We start from the raw sequence: 19,064 nt of genomic DNA on the forward strand, positions 1-19,064 counted from the left end.
AGTGGGAGAGAGGGCCGGCTGCGCCCTAACTTCGCCCTTCAGGTTAATATAAAGGCAGCCTATCTATCTATCTAAACTGAACAACTATCATTTTATAGCTACGTTGAAGCCGATAATCTAATGAAAATGTTGAAGAATATACCGGCTGATTCAAAAATACTTAACAACATTGAAAATTCATATAAATCTTATCAAACAAGGTACACAGCTGGTTTTGGTGTTGTCTCAAAGGAAAACATTCCAAGTTTTGACTCACGTAGTCCGCTAGTGCCTGGTCGCGGCGCACAAGCGCTAGCAGCAGTTACGTCAAAGATGGCTGCCTTCACTGGACCCGAGAGTGCTAGCTGTGTGCTTTGGTTTGAAAAAGGCATAGTGTACCTTAATATATCGCAAAAATGTTTCATACCACAGATCGATGAGTATGACCGAGAAAAAGATGTTTTCTTCATGGAAGATGACGCACCACCATACTATCTGACTGTCGTGCCGGATTTTCTTAGTGACCGCTTTCCAAATCAGTGGATTGGCCGTAATGCGCTAATTGCATAGCCCCCTCGTTCCCCACACTTAACACCGTTGGATTTTTTCTTGTGGGGTTTCATAGAAGATATGGTGTACGTACCTCCTTTGCTAGCTACTCTACCTGAACTTAGAGCAAGAATTTGCGCTGCTGTTGAGCAAGTCACCTGAAATATTAGTGCGAGTCTGGGAAGAAATCGAGTATCGATGGGATGTCTGCAGGATAACCAACGGAAGTCACATAGAACATCTTTAGTTTAGAGTAAAAAACTTGAAGTGTTTTCCTTGAAAGCAGCACTAAAACCAGCTGTCTACCTTGTTTAATGAGATTTATATGAATTTTCAAAGTTGTTAAGTCCTTTTTTAATACCCCGGTATAATACGAATATCTGAAAAGAATGTTTTGTCATTAAACAAATTAATGTACACTATTACCTACAAGAAAAACGTCGGAGTTTGACTTGGAATTACGTGATGAGTAGGTAAGGTGAACAGATAATTACGTGACTTGTTGAAAAGTCTGAATATCCCATACCCACTAGCATAAAACATATACGCACCTTAAAATAGAATTTTTATAAATAATTATTAATGATACTGCTTCCACTACCAAGTGTGTAATAACCATGAATCCTACATCACTGTCATAAATTATTCATATTCTCATTGATTGATACGGTATGTGATGAATATATGGTATATTAATCAATGAACATATGCTATTAGTGCAAATTACTGTTATAATTAAGTTATATTATAAATTTTATATACATATATTAAATATTTGGATCTAGTACAGAATATAAAGGAGATGGAAATGGTATTACCAAGTGTATAAACTCTGCGAAGTCGATGTGACCATCCCTATTTTTATCCGAGAGTTTGATGAGTTTAGTAACTGCATGGTCTGGTATGTCATGATTGAATCCATTCGACGTGATACTTGCTTTCAATTCGCCCAAGTTCAGCTTGCCATCTCCATCAGTATCGTACTGTTGACAAGATAAGTTCAATGAAAATTAACTAGATTCTGGTTATTTCAACTAAACATCTTGTGCAATTAATTGAAGTACACTCATGTGAAAGGATACAATTAGTTTTAAATATCAGAAGAAACTTTGATGACTGGTGTATTCAAAAAGCACAGGACAGCATCCTTTCAAAAACACTAGTACCTTTACAAACACAGAACATGCAAAAAATCACAAGAAACAAAAATGAATTATAAGTTAATTATTAAACTATTTTTAATTGAAACAGAAACTAAATACGAGGTACCTAGTACTTCCAAGTTTGATATCCAGAATTTAATTAGTCTTACTATTATTTAAAGAAAAACTTTCTACTTGATTCTCTCAAAACAGGTATTTTCATAGTAAATCGGGATATTATTGCAGCAACCAACACAACAGAATATCTACGTGATTATGGCGATTATAAAATATGCAACAAAAATGTCTCAAAAATAATTTATTCGAACTCATTTTAGCAATAATTATATTATTATTCATAAAAAAGGGTAGCTTTCTCAAAAATATAGTTATGTTTAGCTCTTGGTCGAAGGATGCTGCCAAAATTACAAAATAAAACTGCCTAAACTACCAAAAAAATCTGGTGTAGCGCACTCACACAACTTTCCTTGCCATTATGAAAATTGATCACCTGACGCTAGTGTTCACGCGCATCTCAAGTCTACTATTCAAAGATCTGAGTCAGCTGGTGACAGGACAATAACGCTGAATTCACACGAGATCTGCTATCTCTTCATAGTGAATGATTTAATAGAATCAACAGTTGCCAACAGTTTGCAATCTATTTTTTTTTTTTGTTATTTCTATTAAAACTAGTCACTAGGACTAACCATTAATTTTGTTCTGTTATTTCTTATCCTAAATTAATTTTTATTGCTGAAGTCTTCCAGTGAAGCCTACAGTTCCAATCTATAGTTTCATTACTTTAAATTATTTCACTACATTTTTATTCAATATACTAGGCAATCTATAATTTCACTACTTTAAATCGAATAATCACATTTTCTCAAATTTCAAGCTTATTTTCAATTTTAGGTGAAAATGTTATTGGGCATTAATTGTAGCGATTTTCATGCTCAATCTTTTCCACTCAAAATTTTTCGTTTGAATTATATCTGAGACCTGATAATTGGAAATCTAAAATCAAACTTTGCATAGATGAGGCGTAGCTCCTGAAATTTTTACAGATATGGGACTTGTGGCAGTTGATATAGCTTATCAATGACTGTTTAAAGTATAAATTTGATCAAAATAGTTAGAGCCATTTTCGAGAAAATCGCGAAAGACCCTGTTTTTGACAACATTTTTGCCATTTTAGCCGCCATCTATAATTGTATTTGATCGAAATTGTTCGTGTTGGATCCTTATAGTGTAAGGACCTTAAGTTCCAAATTTCAAGTGATTCCATTAATTGGGAGATGAGATATCGTGTACACACACACACACACACACACACAAAATCCAAAATCTACAAGCTGCAAATCAAGCCATAGAAAAGACCATCGAATATAACATTCCACTTTATGTAGGATTGGTAGACTTCAATAAAGCGTTCGTCTGAATCACAGCATGAAGTGTGATGACCTAGGGGAAGCAGGCGTAGACAGAAGCTATACAGAGGTGATAAGGAATTTATAAGACAACATAGTGGTCTATGTTGAGTTGGAGAGAAGAGGAAAGGATATTAAAATAGAAAGAGGACTAAAACAGGGGTGCCCACTTTCTCCACTCATCTTAAACTGCTGCTTGGATATGTATTGATAGAAGGAAGCTTTCAAATTTGAGATTTGCTGATGATGTTATGACTGTAGCAGAGAATGCCTCGCAGATGAAAAACATGCTAACGGAAATAATAGATGTTAACAAAGTTATGGGTCTACACATAAGTCCTCAGAAAACCAGAATCATGTCCAATTCAGAGAAAACAAGTGTCTAATACAACTGTGGAAACATTGATTACGTAGAGGATTATGAGTATTTGGGGCAGATATTATCATCCACTAACAGAGCAACCAAAGAAATCAAGCACAGGATTTATATAGGATGGAAAAAGTATTGGGCATTGAGAAGTATTTTCAAGGGTGACTACTCCAATAATTTGAAAGATAAAGCATTAGCCATGTGTATTCATCCAGCAATATTCTATTTGTGTACTCACAGAAAACTTGAACAAGAGGCTGGAAACGACTCGGACGAAAATGCAGCACATCATGCTAAGTAAACAAACAAGAAACACAGAGATATTAGGAAGAGTACCAGTAAAATACCCACAGAAGGAGGCTCACATTTCAAAATGGAAGTGAGCAGGCCATACAGCAAAGATGGATGTGGACCACTGGACCAGGATTTGTACATAGTGGGTGCCAAAGGACAGGAACAGGAGCAGAGGACAGCCACCTACAAGATGGAGGGACGAGCTGTGCCAGAGAGTGGGCTATGCATGGACAACCACTGCAAGGAACCGGCAACTATGGTACAAAATAGCGAAGAAATTGAAAAGTCTACATCTTTCGAACAAATTACACCGGAAATTATTTTTTTTATTCTAGTGATTTATGAAAAAATAAACAATTCTGTCAACCTTAAAAAAACCTCAAATGGAGAGGCTCTTGTTCGAATCGAATGCAAATGAAGCTTTATTATTATTATTTACTAATTCCATTACTTAGAAAGTGAGTATTTTTTATTTCAACCAAAATCGGCCATTGACAAAACTTTGGTACATCTTCAATCTGTAATATTCAAAAAAGATCTAATCATTGATACCGTGCTGAGTACAACTACCTTCTGGATTCCATATTTCGCAATCTCTGAGACACCAATGCGACTGAGATTTGCTCAAACCTTTTGTCTGATTTCTCCAACAGTGGAGATTCTTTATCCTGCTTCCAGACATCCTAGCTTATTATAATTATTATTATTAATTTTACACTTACCTTCTTGAATACTCTGTACCAGTGCTGAAACAAATAAAAAAATTGAATTTTTCAAAAGCTATTTCATAACGGCTGATTAAATAAAATATAGGCCTATTCAAAACAATTTATTCAGTTTTTACAGCCTAGATAAGTGCCGTAGTTTCAGAAAGAGACAATAGACGTTTAGAGAAAAAACAAAATGAAAAATCATTAGAATGTTATTACAGTATTTTGTACAGAATTGGTGAAAATTATGATTACAGCTTAATATTTCTTTCAAAAGGGAAATTTGCTGTGGTGCAAAAACGATGTATTGGGAGTTTTAAAATAACGCAAAAGATCAGCCTAAGATGGCGGTTTTACTGAATTTTCCTTGCGTTTTCTCAGATTTTTCAAAAACTAATTCAGAAAACATGTTCAAATTGGGTAAAGAAGTTTAGCTAGGGTCTGAAAAGTTTGTGTTAAGATGACTTAGAAATCACACCAAAGATACGCCCAAGTTGAGTGGTTTCACAGCGTTATCCTAGCGTTCGCCAGCGTTTGTATTTTTTCAAAATTCGTACAATGACTCAGCTGGGGTTTAAAAATGTTGTATTGGAGGAGTTTTGAAATGACGCCAAAGATCCGCCCAAAATCTACGGTTTTATTTAGCTGGATAGAGCCTTTGAAGGCAGGAAGTAAGCTCAAACGGAAAATGCAGGCGGGCGTAGCGAGTCTGCTGTTATCAATTCTAAATGATACAGCCGGGGGTCCAGGGGGTGGAACCCTCTGGCTAAAGATGGATAAGGCGAGTGAAACGAGCCTGCCGGCTAGTGTAGAATTGTTAAAAAACTTTTTCCCTTGAAAAGTTCATAACTATAAAAAACGTTTCTGTAGTGATGATTTCTCAAGTAGATTCCCTCAAGTAGAGGGAATTCATACCTTTAGGAGACTCTTTGGGCATAAAATGTCTTGGTTTCTGATCTGGACTCACGTCATGTCATCTATTCTAGTCATGAGATTGTGTTGCTCTCTATCCAAGAATTTTATTATGAATAATTTTTATTCAAATCGATATCATTTTTGTGGGGAATAAATCCTTTGAAATCAAAAAGTTGAATTAATATAATTATTGTGTATTGCAGTAGAGCCTGAACAACACTAAAATGTTGTTCAATGTTGTAATGTTAAATTGGTAGGATATTCATTTGTTCGCTTTATTTTACAAGCTTTGTATTGTTCATTTTGAATTGATCCCAAAAATAGAAATTCTAGTTACATAGGAATTGTTTGAGACAAGCATTTATGTTAAAAAAAATGTTTTCATATCACGTACCTTTGAAAATATTTCAAATTACGAATTTAATTTTTTTTAGAGATAGTATATACGTTTTTAAATATCAGACAAAGATTTACTTTGACTGGAATCATTGAATAACGATTATTTAGAACATTGAAATATGAGGCACTTGAAATCATGTATATTAACTCACATTTTCAACAGTCTGGAGAGGCAGAGCAGTTTCCGTATCCACTCGAACTTGACTAGGCATTGCTAGAACAGAAAACAACATATATAAATATATATCTTTACTGTCAAATGTGCTGAAAATTATAAATAATACAGATACTTTAGTATATGGGCCGGAGAATCCAGCATTGATACATAGATCAATAGAGAAAGTCAAGACGAGTTCAACCATGTATCACATTTTTGTCGATTGCAAAGAATTAGCTGAACAAAAATGGCAGAGTTGTTTTTTTTTATTTCTATAGTTTTTACATGGCTACAATTGAGTTCTAAATTAGTCCAAGCTTATGTAAAATTTGACGAGGAATCCAATGAAACCAGTTTGTAATTTCAATAGTTTTTGAAATACGGTATTGCAAAAAATGTTCAAGAAAGTGCAATTTTTTGCTTTTAAAAAGGTTAACTTGTTTACCTGGTAACTGTATTTTAAGCTATAGAATTTTGTAGAAAAATGAATTCTGGAGGGAAAATGAACAGTCACTTGATAGGACAATGTTCGAAATATTTGGAAAAATTATACACTTGTACACTCCATAATTTTCATTCTTAGTAGTTCTTTGCTATCCTCAGTGGGTACTAAATTAGTCCTATCTCATACATGGTTAGGTCGGGTTAGGCTTGATTAGGTTACATGAGGCGTGGTTAGGTTAGGCTGGGTTTAATTTGATTAGATTTCGTCTGGTAAGGTTGGTTTTGATTAGATTAGGCTAGGTGCTGAATGAGAGAGAGGAGGAAGTGGAATATGCACTTGATTTAGCTCATATTGATATGCAAGAGGGTGAGCAGGTGGAAGAGCCTTCAATAGAATAGAATAGAATAGAATAGAATTTTATTGGTCATAAAATATTCACATGAATACATGGACTTCGTCAATTTTTTAACACTAAAGTAAGTCAAAACAAACACAAAAACACTAAGATCAGTCAGTATCAGAACAATAAAATAACACATGAATCACATAAAACGATTCCAATCTATTCTAAAATAGTCATGTACAGTGTACAAACATTCATCAATTAACACTGCTTTCAATACTTTCTTAAATTGTGTGCAAATGAGTTCCTTCAAGTGGTCAGGTGTGGAGTTATATAATTTGATAGATGTGAAGTGCCAGTTTCTTTGTGATTTAGTGTGACTGTACAACGGAATTCTAAGTTTGTGTCTATTTCTTGTATTTAAACTATGGAGGCTATTAGAATCATACTTATTCAAATTGCCTCGTACATAACATAATATTTTTAAGACATATAACGACGGCAACGTCAGGATACCTAGGTGAATGAAATAAGGTCTACAATGTGCATTATATGGTAGCTTGCATATTATTCTTATTGCTTTCTTTTGAAGAACAAAAATTGATTTGGCGTTTACACTGTTTGCCCAAAGCATTATTCCGTAAGAAAGGAGACTCTGGATGTTTGCATAGTAAATATTCACTAGTACAGACACATCCACAGTTACACAAAGTCTCCGTAACATATACAATCCTTTCGCCATCCTACCTGACAAATAGTCAATGTGTGCATCCCACGACAGACAAGGGTCAATAAAACACCTAAAAACTTCAATGGAGTCTCACCCTTAACCTTTCTGAATGCAAAGTTAATGTCAGCGGTTTTACTATCATTGAGAGAAAGATTATTTGCTGCACACCAATCTTTTAGAACCAAATAACTTTGATTTCTCTCACTTTCAAATTTATGCTTGGAGGGGCATTTTATTTTTAAGCCAAAATCATCTGCAAATAGGTACCCATCTTTACTATTGCTATCCATATTTATTGGCAAATCATTTATATAAATATTAAATAGAATGGGTCCTAAGATAGAGCCTTGAGGCACGCCGTAATCAACTAGTCTACCATTGGACAGGACGCCATCTTTGTAAACAAATTGATTCCTGCTACTTAAATAGGACAATACAAGTTGAACTGCACTTCGAGTAAAACCATAAAAATTTAGCTTATCACCTAAAATCTTGTGCTGCACAGTATCAAAGGCTTTGGAAAAATCGTATGACCTTAGACCAACAGAATCACCACTCTCTAAGTTGCTAATTACACCACTAACCACATTAAGTATGGGATCATTAGTGCTTCTTCCAGACCGGAAACCAAATTGTTTTTCAGAGAAAATGTTGTTGGACTCAAAATAGATTGACATTTGTTCATACATTAGAGTCTCAAATACCTTTGAAAATACAGGAACAATAGCAATCGGTCTGAAATTACCTTTCTCTTTCCTTGATCCCTTTTTATGAAGAGTTAAAACTTCAACATTTTTTAGCTCCTCTGGATAAGTGCCAGTAGCAACAACACATTCATTGAACAAGTATGCCAACACTTCACATATATTAACAGCTGCTATTTTTAAGATTAAAGCATTTAAACCATAAATATCCAGACACTTACTATTACTCAATTTTAAAATAGTGTCAAATACTTTCTCTACAGTTACAGGCTTAAATGAAAAATGTAAACTAGGCTGTAGCAATTTGCTAAAATAGAAAGTTGAATCATTAATACTGACAGGTATATCTCTGCTTATCAGAGAAACAGAATCCACAAAAAAGTCATTGAATTCATCAGAAGTGACATCAACAGGAGTCTGGGATCTGGCCGCATTATTAGCACTGCCGGTGAGACCATTAACAATTCTCCACACTGTTCTATTCTTATTGATGGATCTACTTATGATTCTATTATGATATTCAATTCTTGTCTTTTTAGTTTCTATCATGTATGATTTTCTAGCCTTTTTATATGTGGTGAGAATTTCTGGTGTTCTGTAAGTTTTATATAAATGATACAGCCCATCACATTTAACTTTTAATTTTTTAAGATTGTCATAATACCACTCGTTATTTGGCTTGACTTTGTGGGAACGCAAATTTTTTAATTGAAACGCACCATTTACAGCCCCCATGAATAATTCAAAGAATTTTCTATATCTATCCTTAATATCTATTAGCCTATAGAGTAAACGTCAATCCAGTTAATGGAATTCAAATGACCATGAAAAACTCTTACGTTATGATCACTGATTAACCTAAACTTAGTTCCATTAACAATACTATTGGTACTTCTACCATACTTGTTGATAAAATTAAATCTTAAAAATACAGCGTCATGATCAGATAAAAGCATATGAATTATCTCAGAAGTCCATACACTATTGTGGACATCTGTCAAAATATTATCTATACAAGTTCCATCAGAAATGCCATCCAGATCAGGTCTAGTAATACCCTTTACAGTCATATCTAATCCGAAACATTCAAATAAATTCAATAAATGTTTTTTAAAATAATCATTACCAATAAAATTCACATTAAAATCACCACATATGACTAGATTGTATCCATTTTTAAACACTGAACTCAACACATTATAAAGACAAGATAAAATGTTTTTAAAATAATTAATATTTCTATTATATGGTCTATAGACCGACAAGATTATAATTTTGTCCCTAATAAGTTCTACTGCTGAAGTTTCACATACCATTTCAATTGACATGACTTTGATATGTTCAAGTTCCCTGAATTCCAAATGATCAGCAACAAAAATAGCTGCACCACCCCTAGACTGATTTACTCGGCAAAAAACCGAGGCAGTTTTAAAGCCTGGCAGATAAGTGAATTCCAAATCTGTATCCTTTATCCAATGCTCAGCAACTGTAAGTACCTTGATATTGTATTTTTTGCAAATTAAGGCTAAATAATCAAATTTTTTACACATACCCTGAATATTCCAAAAAAAAACAATTAAGTTTGTCTTTGCTAAAATCATTGTTGAAGCCATTTTCACACGGTGATTCAAATGTTTGAAAATCCACAACCACACCAGTATCAGGCACCCTGTCAATAGAATAGTTTTGAAATTCATCCCTGAGTCGTAAATTTTCAGCAGATAAATTATCTTTGTCAAAAGCTAATAGTTTAAATTATCAGTAATCGGAAAATTCAGAGCGACAAGAGGATTGTCCACGGTAATAGAATCAACTGGAACTTCATTCTGTACAGGTTGGTCATCGATTGAAATGTGAAAATGGAAGAACTTGGGAGCTACATTGAATAATAATAAGGCCCCTGCCGAGGGAGGAATAGTGAGGGTATTTAGTGATTAATCGAATGTGGAGGAGACCGTTTAAAAAGAAAACTAGAATGACTCGGGTGTGGAGAAATGAAAAAATACCAAATGATTGGAGGAAGAGTTTAGTATGATCAATTTTGAGATAAACTAGTCTGAGACAACTATAGAGGCATATCTCTCCTCAGTGTGTTTATAATATATTTACTAATATTCTTCTCAAAAGGCTCATTCCATACGCAGAATCAACTCTAGGTGATTACCAATGTGGCTTCGGGAGGGGTAGAAGCACTGTAGACCAATTTCACTGTAAGGCAAGCAATGGAAAGCGTTAAAAACATGACATCAGCCATCACATATTATTTATTGACTATAAGAAGGTATTTGACAGTCTGTTGAGATCAAGGCTTTTGGAGTCATTGAAAAGAAGTGGATTACCACCAAAGTTAGTGAAGTTGGTTGTTATCACTCTAGAAGATACTCCAGGGTGAAAGTGGGCAGAAGTGTTGGAAAGCGTTTTGTTGTGAGGCAGGGAGTAAGGCAGGGAGATGCATTGTCAGCACTTCTCTTTAATCTCGCACTCCATGAAGCAATGAAGGCTAATCAAGAAGGAAAAATAATAAGCAGGCTTTGGCGGGTGTGTGGATATGCTGATGCCTTGGCAATAATGGCAAGAACCATCCCAGCATTAGCGGAAGCTTTTACCCTTCTAGTGTCACGATGCATTTTGTGACTAGTTAAGGAAATTGCTTTTAGAGCTAGTTTTTCGACACGTTGTTATTTTTGTACAAGATCTTGTTGCCCAACGAGCAGATCAGGCACTTGACAACTGCTCAGCAAAGCCGCGCAGCCTTGGTTTATCTTGCTCGGTTGTCAACGGAGGTTCTCCGATCAGAGCGGACAGCCAGTTTAGTAAGTTGGTCTAGAGTTGTTGAATGGAGCAGAACTACAGCCGAAGTGAACACGACGTGACGCAGACATTATACCTGCTTTCGCTCCAACTTTAGGATACACCTTTTCTTGGCTGTAATCAGGAACAGAGGTGTGCTTCATCAGAGTTCAGCGCTGGTGAAAAGGCGAGGTTCGAGAGACTTCATTTGCACTTCGTGGCAGCTATCCAGCTTGTTTCAACTTGCAACGACAGGTTAGATTTTGACAAAATCTAACGGCTTGAAAATATTCCGAAGTGGATCAGAATAGGAAAAGGAAGGCATCTAGAGACCGGACCAATTTGTTTCGTCTCAATAGCTGTTGTTTCTGACGACTCCAGAGAGCTGGTTACCATGAGTATCAGTAGATATAAATTGCCGGTCCTGGGACAAAATGTCCCAGACTTCCCATAGGGTCAAAGGTCAAGGTCAAAGTCAAAGTAAAGTTCAAGGTCAAGGTCAAAGTCGAGGTCAAGGTCAAAGTCAAGGTAAGAAAAAGAAAATTAAAAAAAAATTAATTAAAAATAAAAATTAAATAGAATTATTCTTTTTTGATTGAGAGAAAAATTGATGAAAAAATAGGAGTAAATCAAAAATAAATCAGAAGACTCCCCACTCACTCTGGAGCATATAATTATATGGTGTACACAACAGTGGGGGACCATCAGTGTTCAGTCAAGAGCCATACAAGACACACACCTCCTGTTCAGTTATTACTGTTCTAGAATCCAGCGTTTCAGACATTGCAGTGCAGCCACACTTCTCTCTCTGTGAAGTATCCTAGGACACCACCACTGATTGATTTTCAATTGTGTGAAAAAGGTTAGTACACAAGTGTTTTTTATTGTCTGTTTTGAAAAGAGATAGAGAAATTTGTTTTAAAGATGAAGCTGTATTGATTATGTGGCTATTTTACTTATTTTCTTTAGTGTTGTCACCCAATAATGTATTGCATAGCATATTTTGTAATAAGTATGTTTCTACCTGTTGAGATCTATGAACAATATGTCAGCAGATCCATATGTTTATAGACAATGAACCGTGGTTTGGTTAGGTCTACAGAAGTTACCTATATTGAAATTGAAATTGAAATTTATTTATTTCCAAAAGTACAAAACAACAAGCAGTATGCAGTAAAACATGATACAATATGATATAATACAAAAATAATGTTTTCAACATTTTAAACTAAAAATCAATACACTTCGGAAACAATATAGTACCCGCAAAGAAAAAACTGAGCGCGGATACGAGTTGCTTTTTTATCGTACAGCAGTGTGATTTTAGACGTATGATTTTGGATGTGGAGATGAAACTGCAGAAAAAACAGATGAAAGTCAAGTGAAACAAAACAAGAAAAAAAGACTAACGGAGATTTCAAAAACTCTATACACGCGATTTGACAATAGACAAACACACACAAGTGGGCTCACCAAGTGGGCTCATAAGCCTTTATCCAGTCGTGAAATTCACCAGCCTTATGTTTATCACAGCTAATTTTAATAATATTATCAGGAACTGTTTGTAAGATTTTATTTACTCTAAAATTTAATTGACGCCTACAAATTTCCAGGTCAATTCTGTCCTGTTCAACTGTCTGATTTCTGAGATTATATGGAGTTTCACGAATAGTAATTTCAATATTTTTCCTTTTTACATGTTGAATTAAACTCTTAATGTATAATTTTTTTAATTGCAAAACATCAAATGTTATGAACAATTCAGCACTCGGGAAACGTCTTTGTTTTCCAAGAGCCGCTCTTATTATATACTTCTGCACAAAAAATAACCCATTTATGTAACATTTTGCCGCACCACCCCAAGCCAGTAATCCATACTGCAAGATGGACTGAACATATGCAGTATATAGCAATTTTGCAATACTCTTATTGTTTATTAAACTGATTCTATGGAATCTGTAAATCAAGTATTTCAACTTCTTACATTTATCATCAATGTGATAGTTCCATCTTAGATGTGCATCAATTATAACTCAAAGGTATTTAGCATGGTCAGTTTCTCCCAGTAATGGACACCGGCACGGGGTAGATGTGGACGAAACACAGGATGAGGCATGTATTTGTAGGTTTATATTTGTGGGTTGAGTACTGATGTTTGGTGAGAAGGTTATGAAATTACTTTTTTTATAGTTAAGTGTCAAGGTGTTATTATCTAACCAGGATTTGATAACCTTCAGTCCCTCCACTGCTAGGTCATTCACCTCCTTCCATGACCCACCCGTAAAAGTTACTGTGGTATCATCTGCAAATGAAATTAGAGTTCTCTCTTCATTGCTGAACCTGAGTAGATCATTGACATAGATGAGAAATAATATTGGGGAAAGTACAGTTCCCTGTGGTACTCCATAATCTGTTAAGCTAATTTGATGAGATTTATTTCCAACAGTAATGACCTGTGCTCTGTTTTTTTGATAATTTTCAAATAATTGCAATTGTTTGTCTCGAATTCCTATATTTTCTAGCTTTTTCAACAATTTTCTATGTGGTATTGTGTCGAATGCTTTGGACAAGTCTAGGAATACAGTGAGTGTTTTCTTTCTATTAAAAAAATTATCCGTTACTATTGATATTAAATGTGATATGGCGTCCTGAGTGTTTTTACCAGCCTGAAAGCCATATTGATTTTTATGGAGTATTTTAAATTTTTCCAAATAGCTTATTATTCTTTTTTTTATTATCTTCTCCATAATCTTTGATAAATTGGAAAGCAGGCTTATGGGTCGATAGTTTGAAGGGTCATTCATATTGCCAGTCTTATGAAGTGGAACAACTCTTGCAATCTTGAACTCACTTGGAAAGTGCCCATGCTCGAAACATTCATTAATAATGAAAGCCAGAGGTTTTGCTATGTATTCGGATATCTTTTTCAAACATACACTACTAATTCCATCAATGCCAGGTGAGGAGTCACTTTTCAACGAGTTTATAGTGTTTATTATTTCCTGTTCATTTGTGGGGAACCAGAACAAACAATTTGGAAGACTGGGAACACGACGATCAGTTGTATTATCTATAATTATTATATTTTCTTGTAATTTTTCAGCATATGTTTTGCCGACTTCAGAAAAATATTTATTTAATGTTATAGGTTCAATTCCAATATCAGAATTTTTTTTCTTTGTATCCAGTAATTCATTTATACAATTCCAGAGTTTTCTACTGTTGGATTTATTTTCTGTTATCTTATTTTTAAAGTAATTTTGTTTTGCTTCTTTTATTAGATTTCTTAAAACATTCCTATACCTATTGTATTCCATTTTCAGTTCAAGATTGAAAGGCTGTCTTGCCACGTTTTTAGACATTTTATCTCTTTTCCTTATACAGTTAACCAAACCAATGCTAATCCAGTTTTTTAGTGGTTTCAGTTTATATGCTTTAGATTGACTTTAGTTTTTGAATTTGTTATATGGTTATTAAGTTTGTCAATAAATTTACCAATCAAACTCTCTATGTCTGTGTAGTTTACTATATCATTCCATGTTTCGGTTTTTAAATCATCATTAAGTTTTCTATAATTTATTTTTTCAAAAACATTATTCTCATTTGGTTCACAAATGCGGCCCCTGAATCCCAAGCAGAGGGATGTTCCAAAATGATCAGTGATATCAATCTTCAATATCGCCCCCAAAACCTCCTCCGATTCGGATGATTCATTCTTATAGAACATGTGATCCAGACATGATATTGAATTATTCTGTACTCTTGTGGGTTTATTTATATATGACTGAAAACCGTTTAAGTGTAGAAGGCTGCAATATTCATTAACTAGATTTGTGTTGAGATTTATGTTGATATTTATGTCACCGACCAAAACAATGTTTTTCTTACTATTTAAATCCTGTAAGCATTGATCAAGGTCCTCAAGAAACTGACCAACCGGCAGTGATGGAGACCTGTACATCGCAAGAATTGTGATATCTTTTTTCAGCCGTGGATCGTGAATATCTAAAATGATACAATTTGCAGATACAAAGTTACTATTTAAAAGTTTCAGCTTTCAAATCAACTCTAACAAATATGCAAATTCCATCACACTTATTTAATGTAGCTGGTGAATCAATTTCATAGTATCCATTTAGATTGAAATTGAATTCATGTCTGTCCGTCATCCAAGTCTCCGACAAAACTATCAAATCATACTTCGTTTTACAGTTTTGCAGAAAGCATGAGAATTCATCAAAGTTTCTATTTAGGCTGCGTATATTCAAGTGAAATATATTTAAATACGATTCACAGTTTCCATGAAATTTACTTGAAGGATGGAATTCAAATACATTTTCTATTTCTAATGTTTCATAACAACCATCCTCAACATCTCCACCAAAATCATTCAATAATACCATATGAATGTCCGAAAACAACAACTAATGTATGCAAAAATGGAAATAATGAAAAACAAAATGGGATAAAGGAAAAAATATCAGTAGATAAACTAAAATATATGGAGTAAGTAGCAGAAGCAAAAAGAAAAAAAAATTATATACATATATAGAGCATCCTGAGCACAGCCGTGCGTCATTTAAAATTTAAGCTAATTCAGCGCAATATTATGAGCATAATACATTGAATAAAATGATTTTCCTTTTCATCAAGCCAGATAGGCGGAATACAATACAAGCTATAAAGACCAACGCTTCGAGGGTTTAGATTCTTATTCAACACAAGACAAAATACCAGATCAAAAACCTTGCTTATAATGTTCAATAAATATATTGTCAACGTTTATATTTGGTCAGTTTCCTATCCTCCAAGCAATCGAGCTTCAAAGATTAAGATAGCAGATGTAAGAAGGTTGAAATAAGCAAACATCATGTAATTGAAAATAATAAGACAGCCGTTTGGCAGATAAGGCCATGGCACGCTTTGGTCAGTAATAGCATTTTTGAAACAATTTCGATAACCGATTTGGGAGAAGTGAAGCCGATAAATATGCACTGCAACAAATACGATTCAGATAAACAAGCGTTCATCAGATTGTAAAGCCTCACTTAATACTCATTTGAATTTCTTCAATAGTTTAATCAATAAAATGTATTCAACTTCCTCTTAAGGCTTGTGCAGTGTGTAATCTAGACGAAGTGATAATAAAAGCATGGAAAATCACATAGAACACACTAAAGTCTATTAAAATGATAAATTATTTGTTAAAGAGAAAATGTTCTTCTACACTACCGTAATGAGACTTCAATTCGTTATTATGATTTTTACCTCGCCACTATGTACTGCTCTTACTTCATAATTCATAACTATGGTTTTGAACAATTGTAACATTTATTTATATGAGGATAAGTTGAATTTGATTTTAATATAGTAGACCTATAAGGTGGTACTATAATTCAATAGGCTACAGTGCTTCCTCGGAAGTACCTAATTTCACATTTCCTCAAATTTCTCTATAATGTTTTGAATCATTTCTAAGCAAAAATTATTTGCGAATTATCTCTTTTAGAATACTCCAGAGATTTTTAAAACCAAAATTTCCCCATCAATTTATTATGAATCCAACAAGAATTCTACTAAAAAATAACATTATATCTGGCTTACTCTCTTATACTCACTTGTTTTAAAAAACAATAATGTGATTATGCAGTGATAAATAATCCTGAGCTCAATTCAACTTTTCTATGAAACTATTCTATTTTATGCAACAATATATTAATCCACCACATGATAGCATCGATCACATAAGAACGAAGTCACTACTATTTTAATGAACATTACTACTTATAATGAACAATATCATTTACCACCAGCAGATGTTATAATTACTTAATAAATACAATTAAAAATAAATGCCATGAATTTTAAATTGAAAATAAATTTAAATAAATTAAAAATATCAATGTTATTTTCTGTAAATACCGTTCGACTCAATAAAGAGTAATCGGTGACCCTGTCTTATGTTTCATATCGCTCACACCTCATTCATCATGTCCAAGATATTGCAAGGAAAAATCAAAACAATTAAATTAAATGCAGTAATAATATGTGATTGAATATCCGAATATTTTCTCTACTCACAGTTTCTTTAATATTTTATATGTTAGATGAAGATCTTAAGTCCTTTCAATCTTTCCGGGTCCTAATGTGTTTCAAGTCCTCCTCATCTTTCAGAAGATAAACCATCTCTCCGTCCTCACCTCTCACCTTCACTCTCCCGACGCGGTCAATCCACAGGCGTCGTACTCCCTTATCTCCAAGTATTTGCCTCGCCTGAGCAAACAACTTTCTTCTTTTTTTGGTGAGGGATTGATCAATCCAATTGATCGGTCAATCCACAGGCGTCGTACTCCCTTATCTCCAAGTATTTGCCTCGCCTGAGCAAACAACTTTCTTCTTTTTTTGGTGAGGGATTGATATATTGGTGATAGGTTATAGATATATTGATATATAGGTGATATTTGGTGATAGGTATATTGTATTGTTTCCCTGGATGTTGATGTGACTCGTAGTTAAATTTTTGAAGGCTCGGCGGCCACTCAGCAACGCATCAGCATCCGAGCGACGCACAAAATGAACCACTATCGCCGCTGCTGCTGTTTTTGGTTGATTTCTTCTTTTTGGTAGCCGGTGACACGCATCTATTGAAGAATAGCCTAAATTCACGTTTAGCACCTTTCCAATATTAATAATCTGATCCGGAATGTTTTCGTTTTTAATTTCTGGTATACCATGCACTTCAACCGTATTTCGTCGTCTGTACTGATCCAGTTCATCCTGCTGCAGTTCCGTCTCTCTAAGTCTGGCCCTCAACGTCGCATTCTCGCTCTTTAAGGATGAAATCTGCTCCTTTTGCACGATCATGTCCTGTGCACTTGCCTCCAACATAGCTTTACAAGTATCTATCTCGGCGCTCAGTTTCGTATAGAGTTCATCCTTCATCTTTTCGAGTAGCTGATTCATTTGATCAAGTGTAATTGGGTTTCCCTGCGCTGCTGAACCTGTCGCTACTTGTGGGTTTGATTTAACTGGAGTCGAATCTGACATGGCTCTTTCTCGACGAACTCGTTTAACACATATGGGGCAGCTCCATAATTTATCAATTAGGGTTTCAATATCGTTCTCATCAAGCCCGACACATCCACCGTGAAACATGCCCTGACAGTTCAAGCAACGAATTTTCGATTTTGATGTTTGCACCACCTGTTGACTGCAAATCCCACACGAGCTCATTTTGCAATGATTTTAACTTTTAGAAAATACTTGGACCGCACGATATAGGTAGATGTTGAGTTTTAAACTATACGAAATAAACTGCATGGCTGTTAACAGGAATAAACTCTCAACAAATCATACCGGTAGTTTACTGTGTTGACGGAATAAGATAAGATTAGGAGCTTCGAATTTACGTCCGTTCGCTTCAAGCTCTGATCAACAACTGAAATATAACTTCTTCCAACCTTAACAAACCTAACCTAAAATATCAATTTCAGACATTTTTCTTCCTGAACATTCTATTTTTTTACCTGATGAGGTCTGTAAACGATATGTCAACAATTGTAGACAATGAACTGTGGTTAGGTTAGCTCTGCAGAAGTTACTAGTAACTTCTTCCAACCTAACCTAACCTCAAAATATTGATTTCAAACATTGTTCTTTCTGAACATACTACCATCCTATGATTGGTTTTCAATCAAGGTCAACCTAGTGTTGGAGGCTTCATACCAATGCAGCCACCTTGATAAGAAAAACATAGAGCAGGAGGAATTCCAGAATGTAGCCTTCAAGACTCCAAACTATTCCATATTCAATACCAATGACCTTGCAGGAATTATCAGGGAGGTTTACAAGAAGCTGTTGGAAGAAGAGGCCAAGTTCGAGGGCAACTCTAGTGGATGGAGCCTCCTCATCATTGATGGTCTCATACGCATGCATAAGCAAGCACAAACCACTTCAAGGATCTTCTTATATTGAACTGCCAGCCAAAATAGCAGCAAGAAAAGCCATCATCAACCCAAAGAATAGATCAACAATGTTTCAAGTGGGCTATCCTTGCCAAACATGTGCAAGGAGCACATCCTGAACATGTTAACAATAAGTATCATCA

The 19,064-nt window shown here is 34.7% G+C and overlaps 1 protein-coding gene across 3 annotated transcripts in view; it reads right to left on the reverse strand.

Moving 5' to 3' along the window:
* The window catches only part of LOC111060715 (rhomboid-related protein 2), a 177,026-nt gene that overhangs the window by 97,375 nt on the left and 60,587 nt on the right, over positions 1-19,064 (reverse strand). For 2 of the 3 annotated variants that reach the window (XM_039441593.1, XM_039441592.1), the window contains exons 2-4: positions 5,941-6,002; positions 4,487-4,510; positions 1,347-1,511 (exon numbers count right to left, since the gene is read on the reverse strand). In XM_039441593.1, coding sequence (XP_039297527.1) covers positions 1,347-1,511; positions 4,487-4,510; positions 5,941-6,000 — 249 coding nt within the window. In that variant the 5' untranslated portion in view covers positions 6,001-6,002. Of the gene's footprint in view, positions 1-1,346; positions 1,512-3,708; positions 3,764-4,486; positions 4,511-5,940; positions 6,003-19,064 lie in introns of all 3 variants that reach the window. The other variant, XM_039441594.1, reaches the window with a different exon arrangement.

The sequence above is a fragment of the Nilaparvata lugens genome, chromosome X (genome assembly GCF_014356525.2).
Source record: "Nilaparvata lugens isolate BPH chromosome X, ASM1435652v1, whole genome shotgun sequence".
In the NCBI taxonomy this organism is placed as follows: domain Eukaryota; kingdom Metazoa; phylum Arthropoda; class Insecta; order Hemiptera; family Delphacidae; genus Nilaparvata; species Nilaparvata lugens.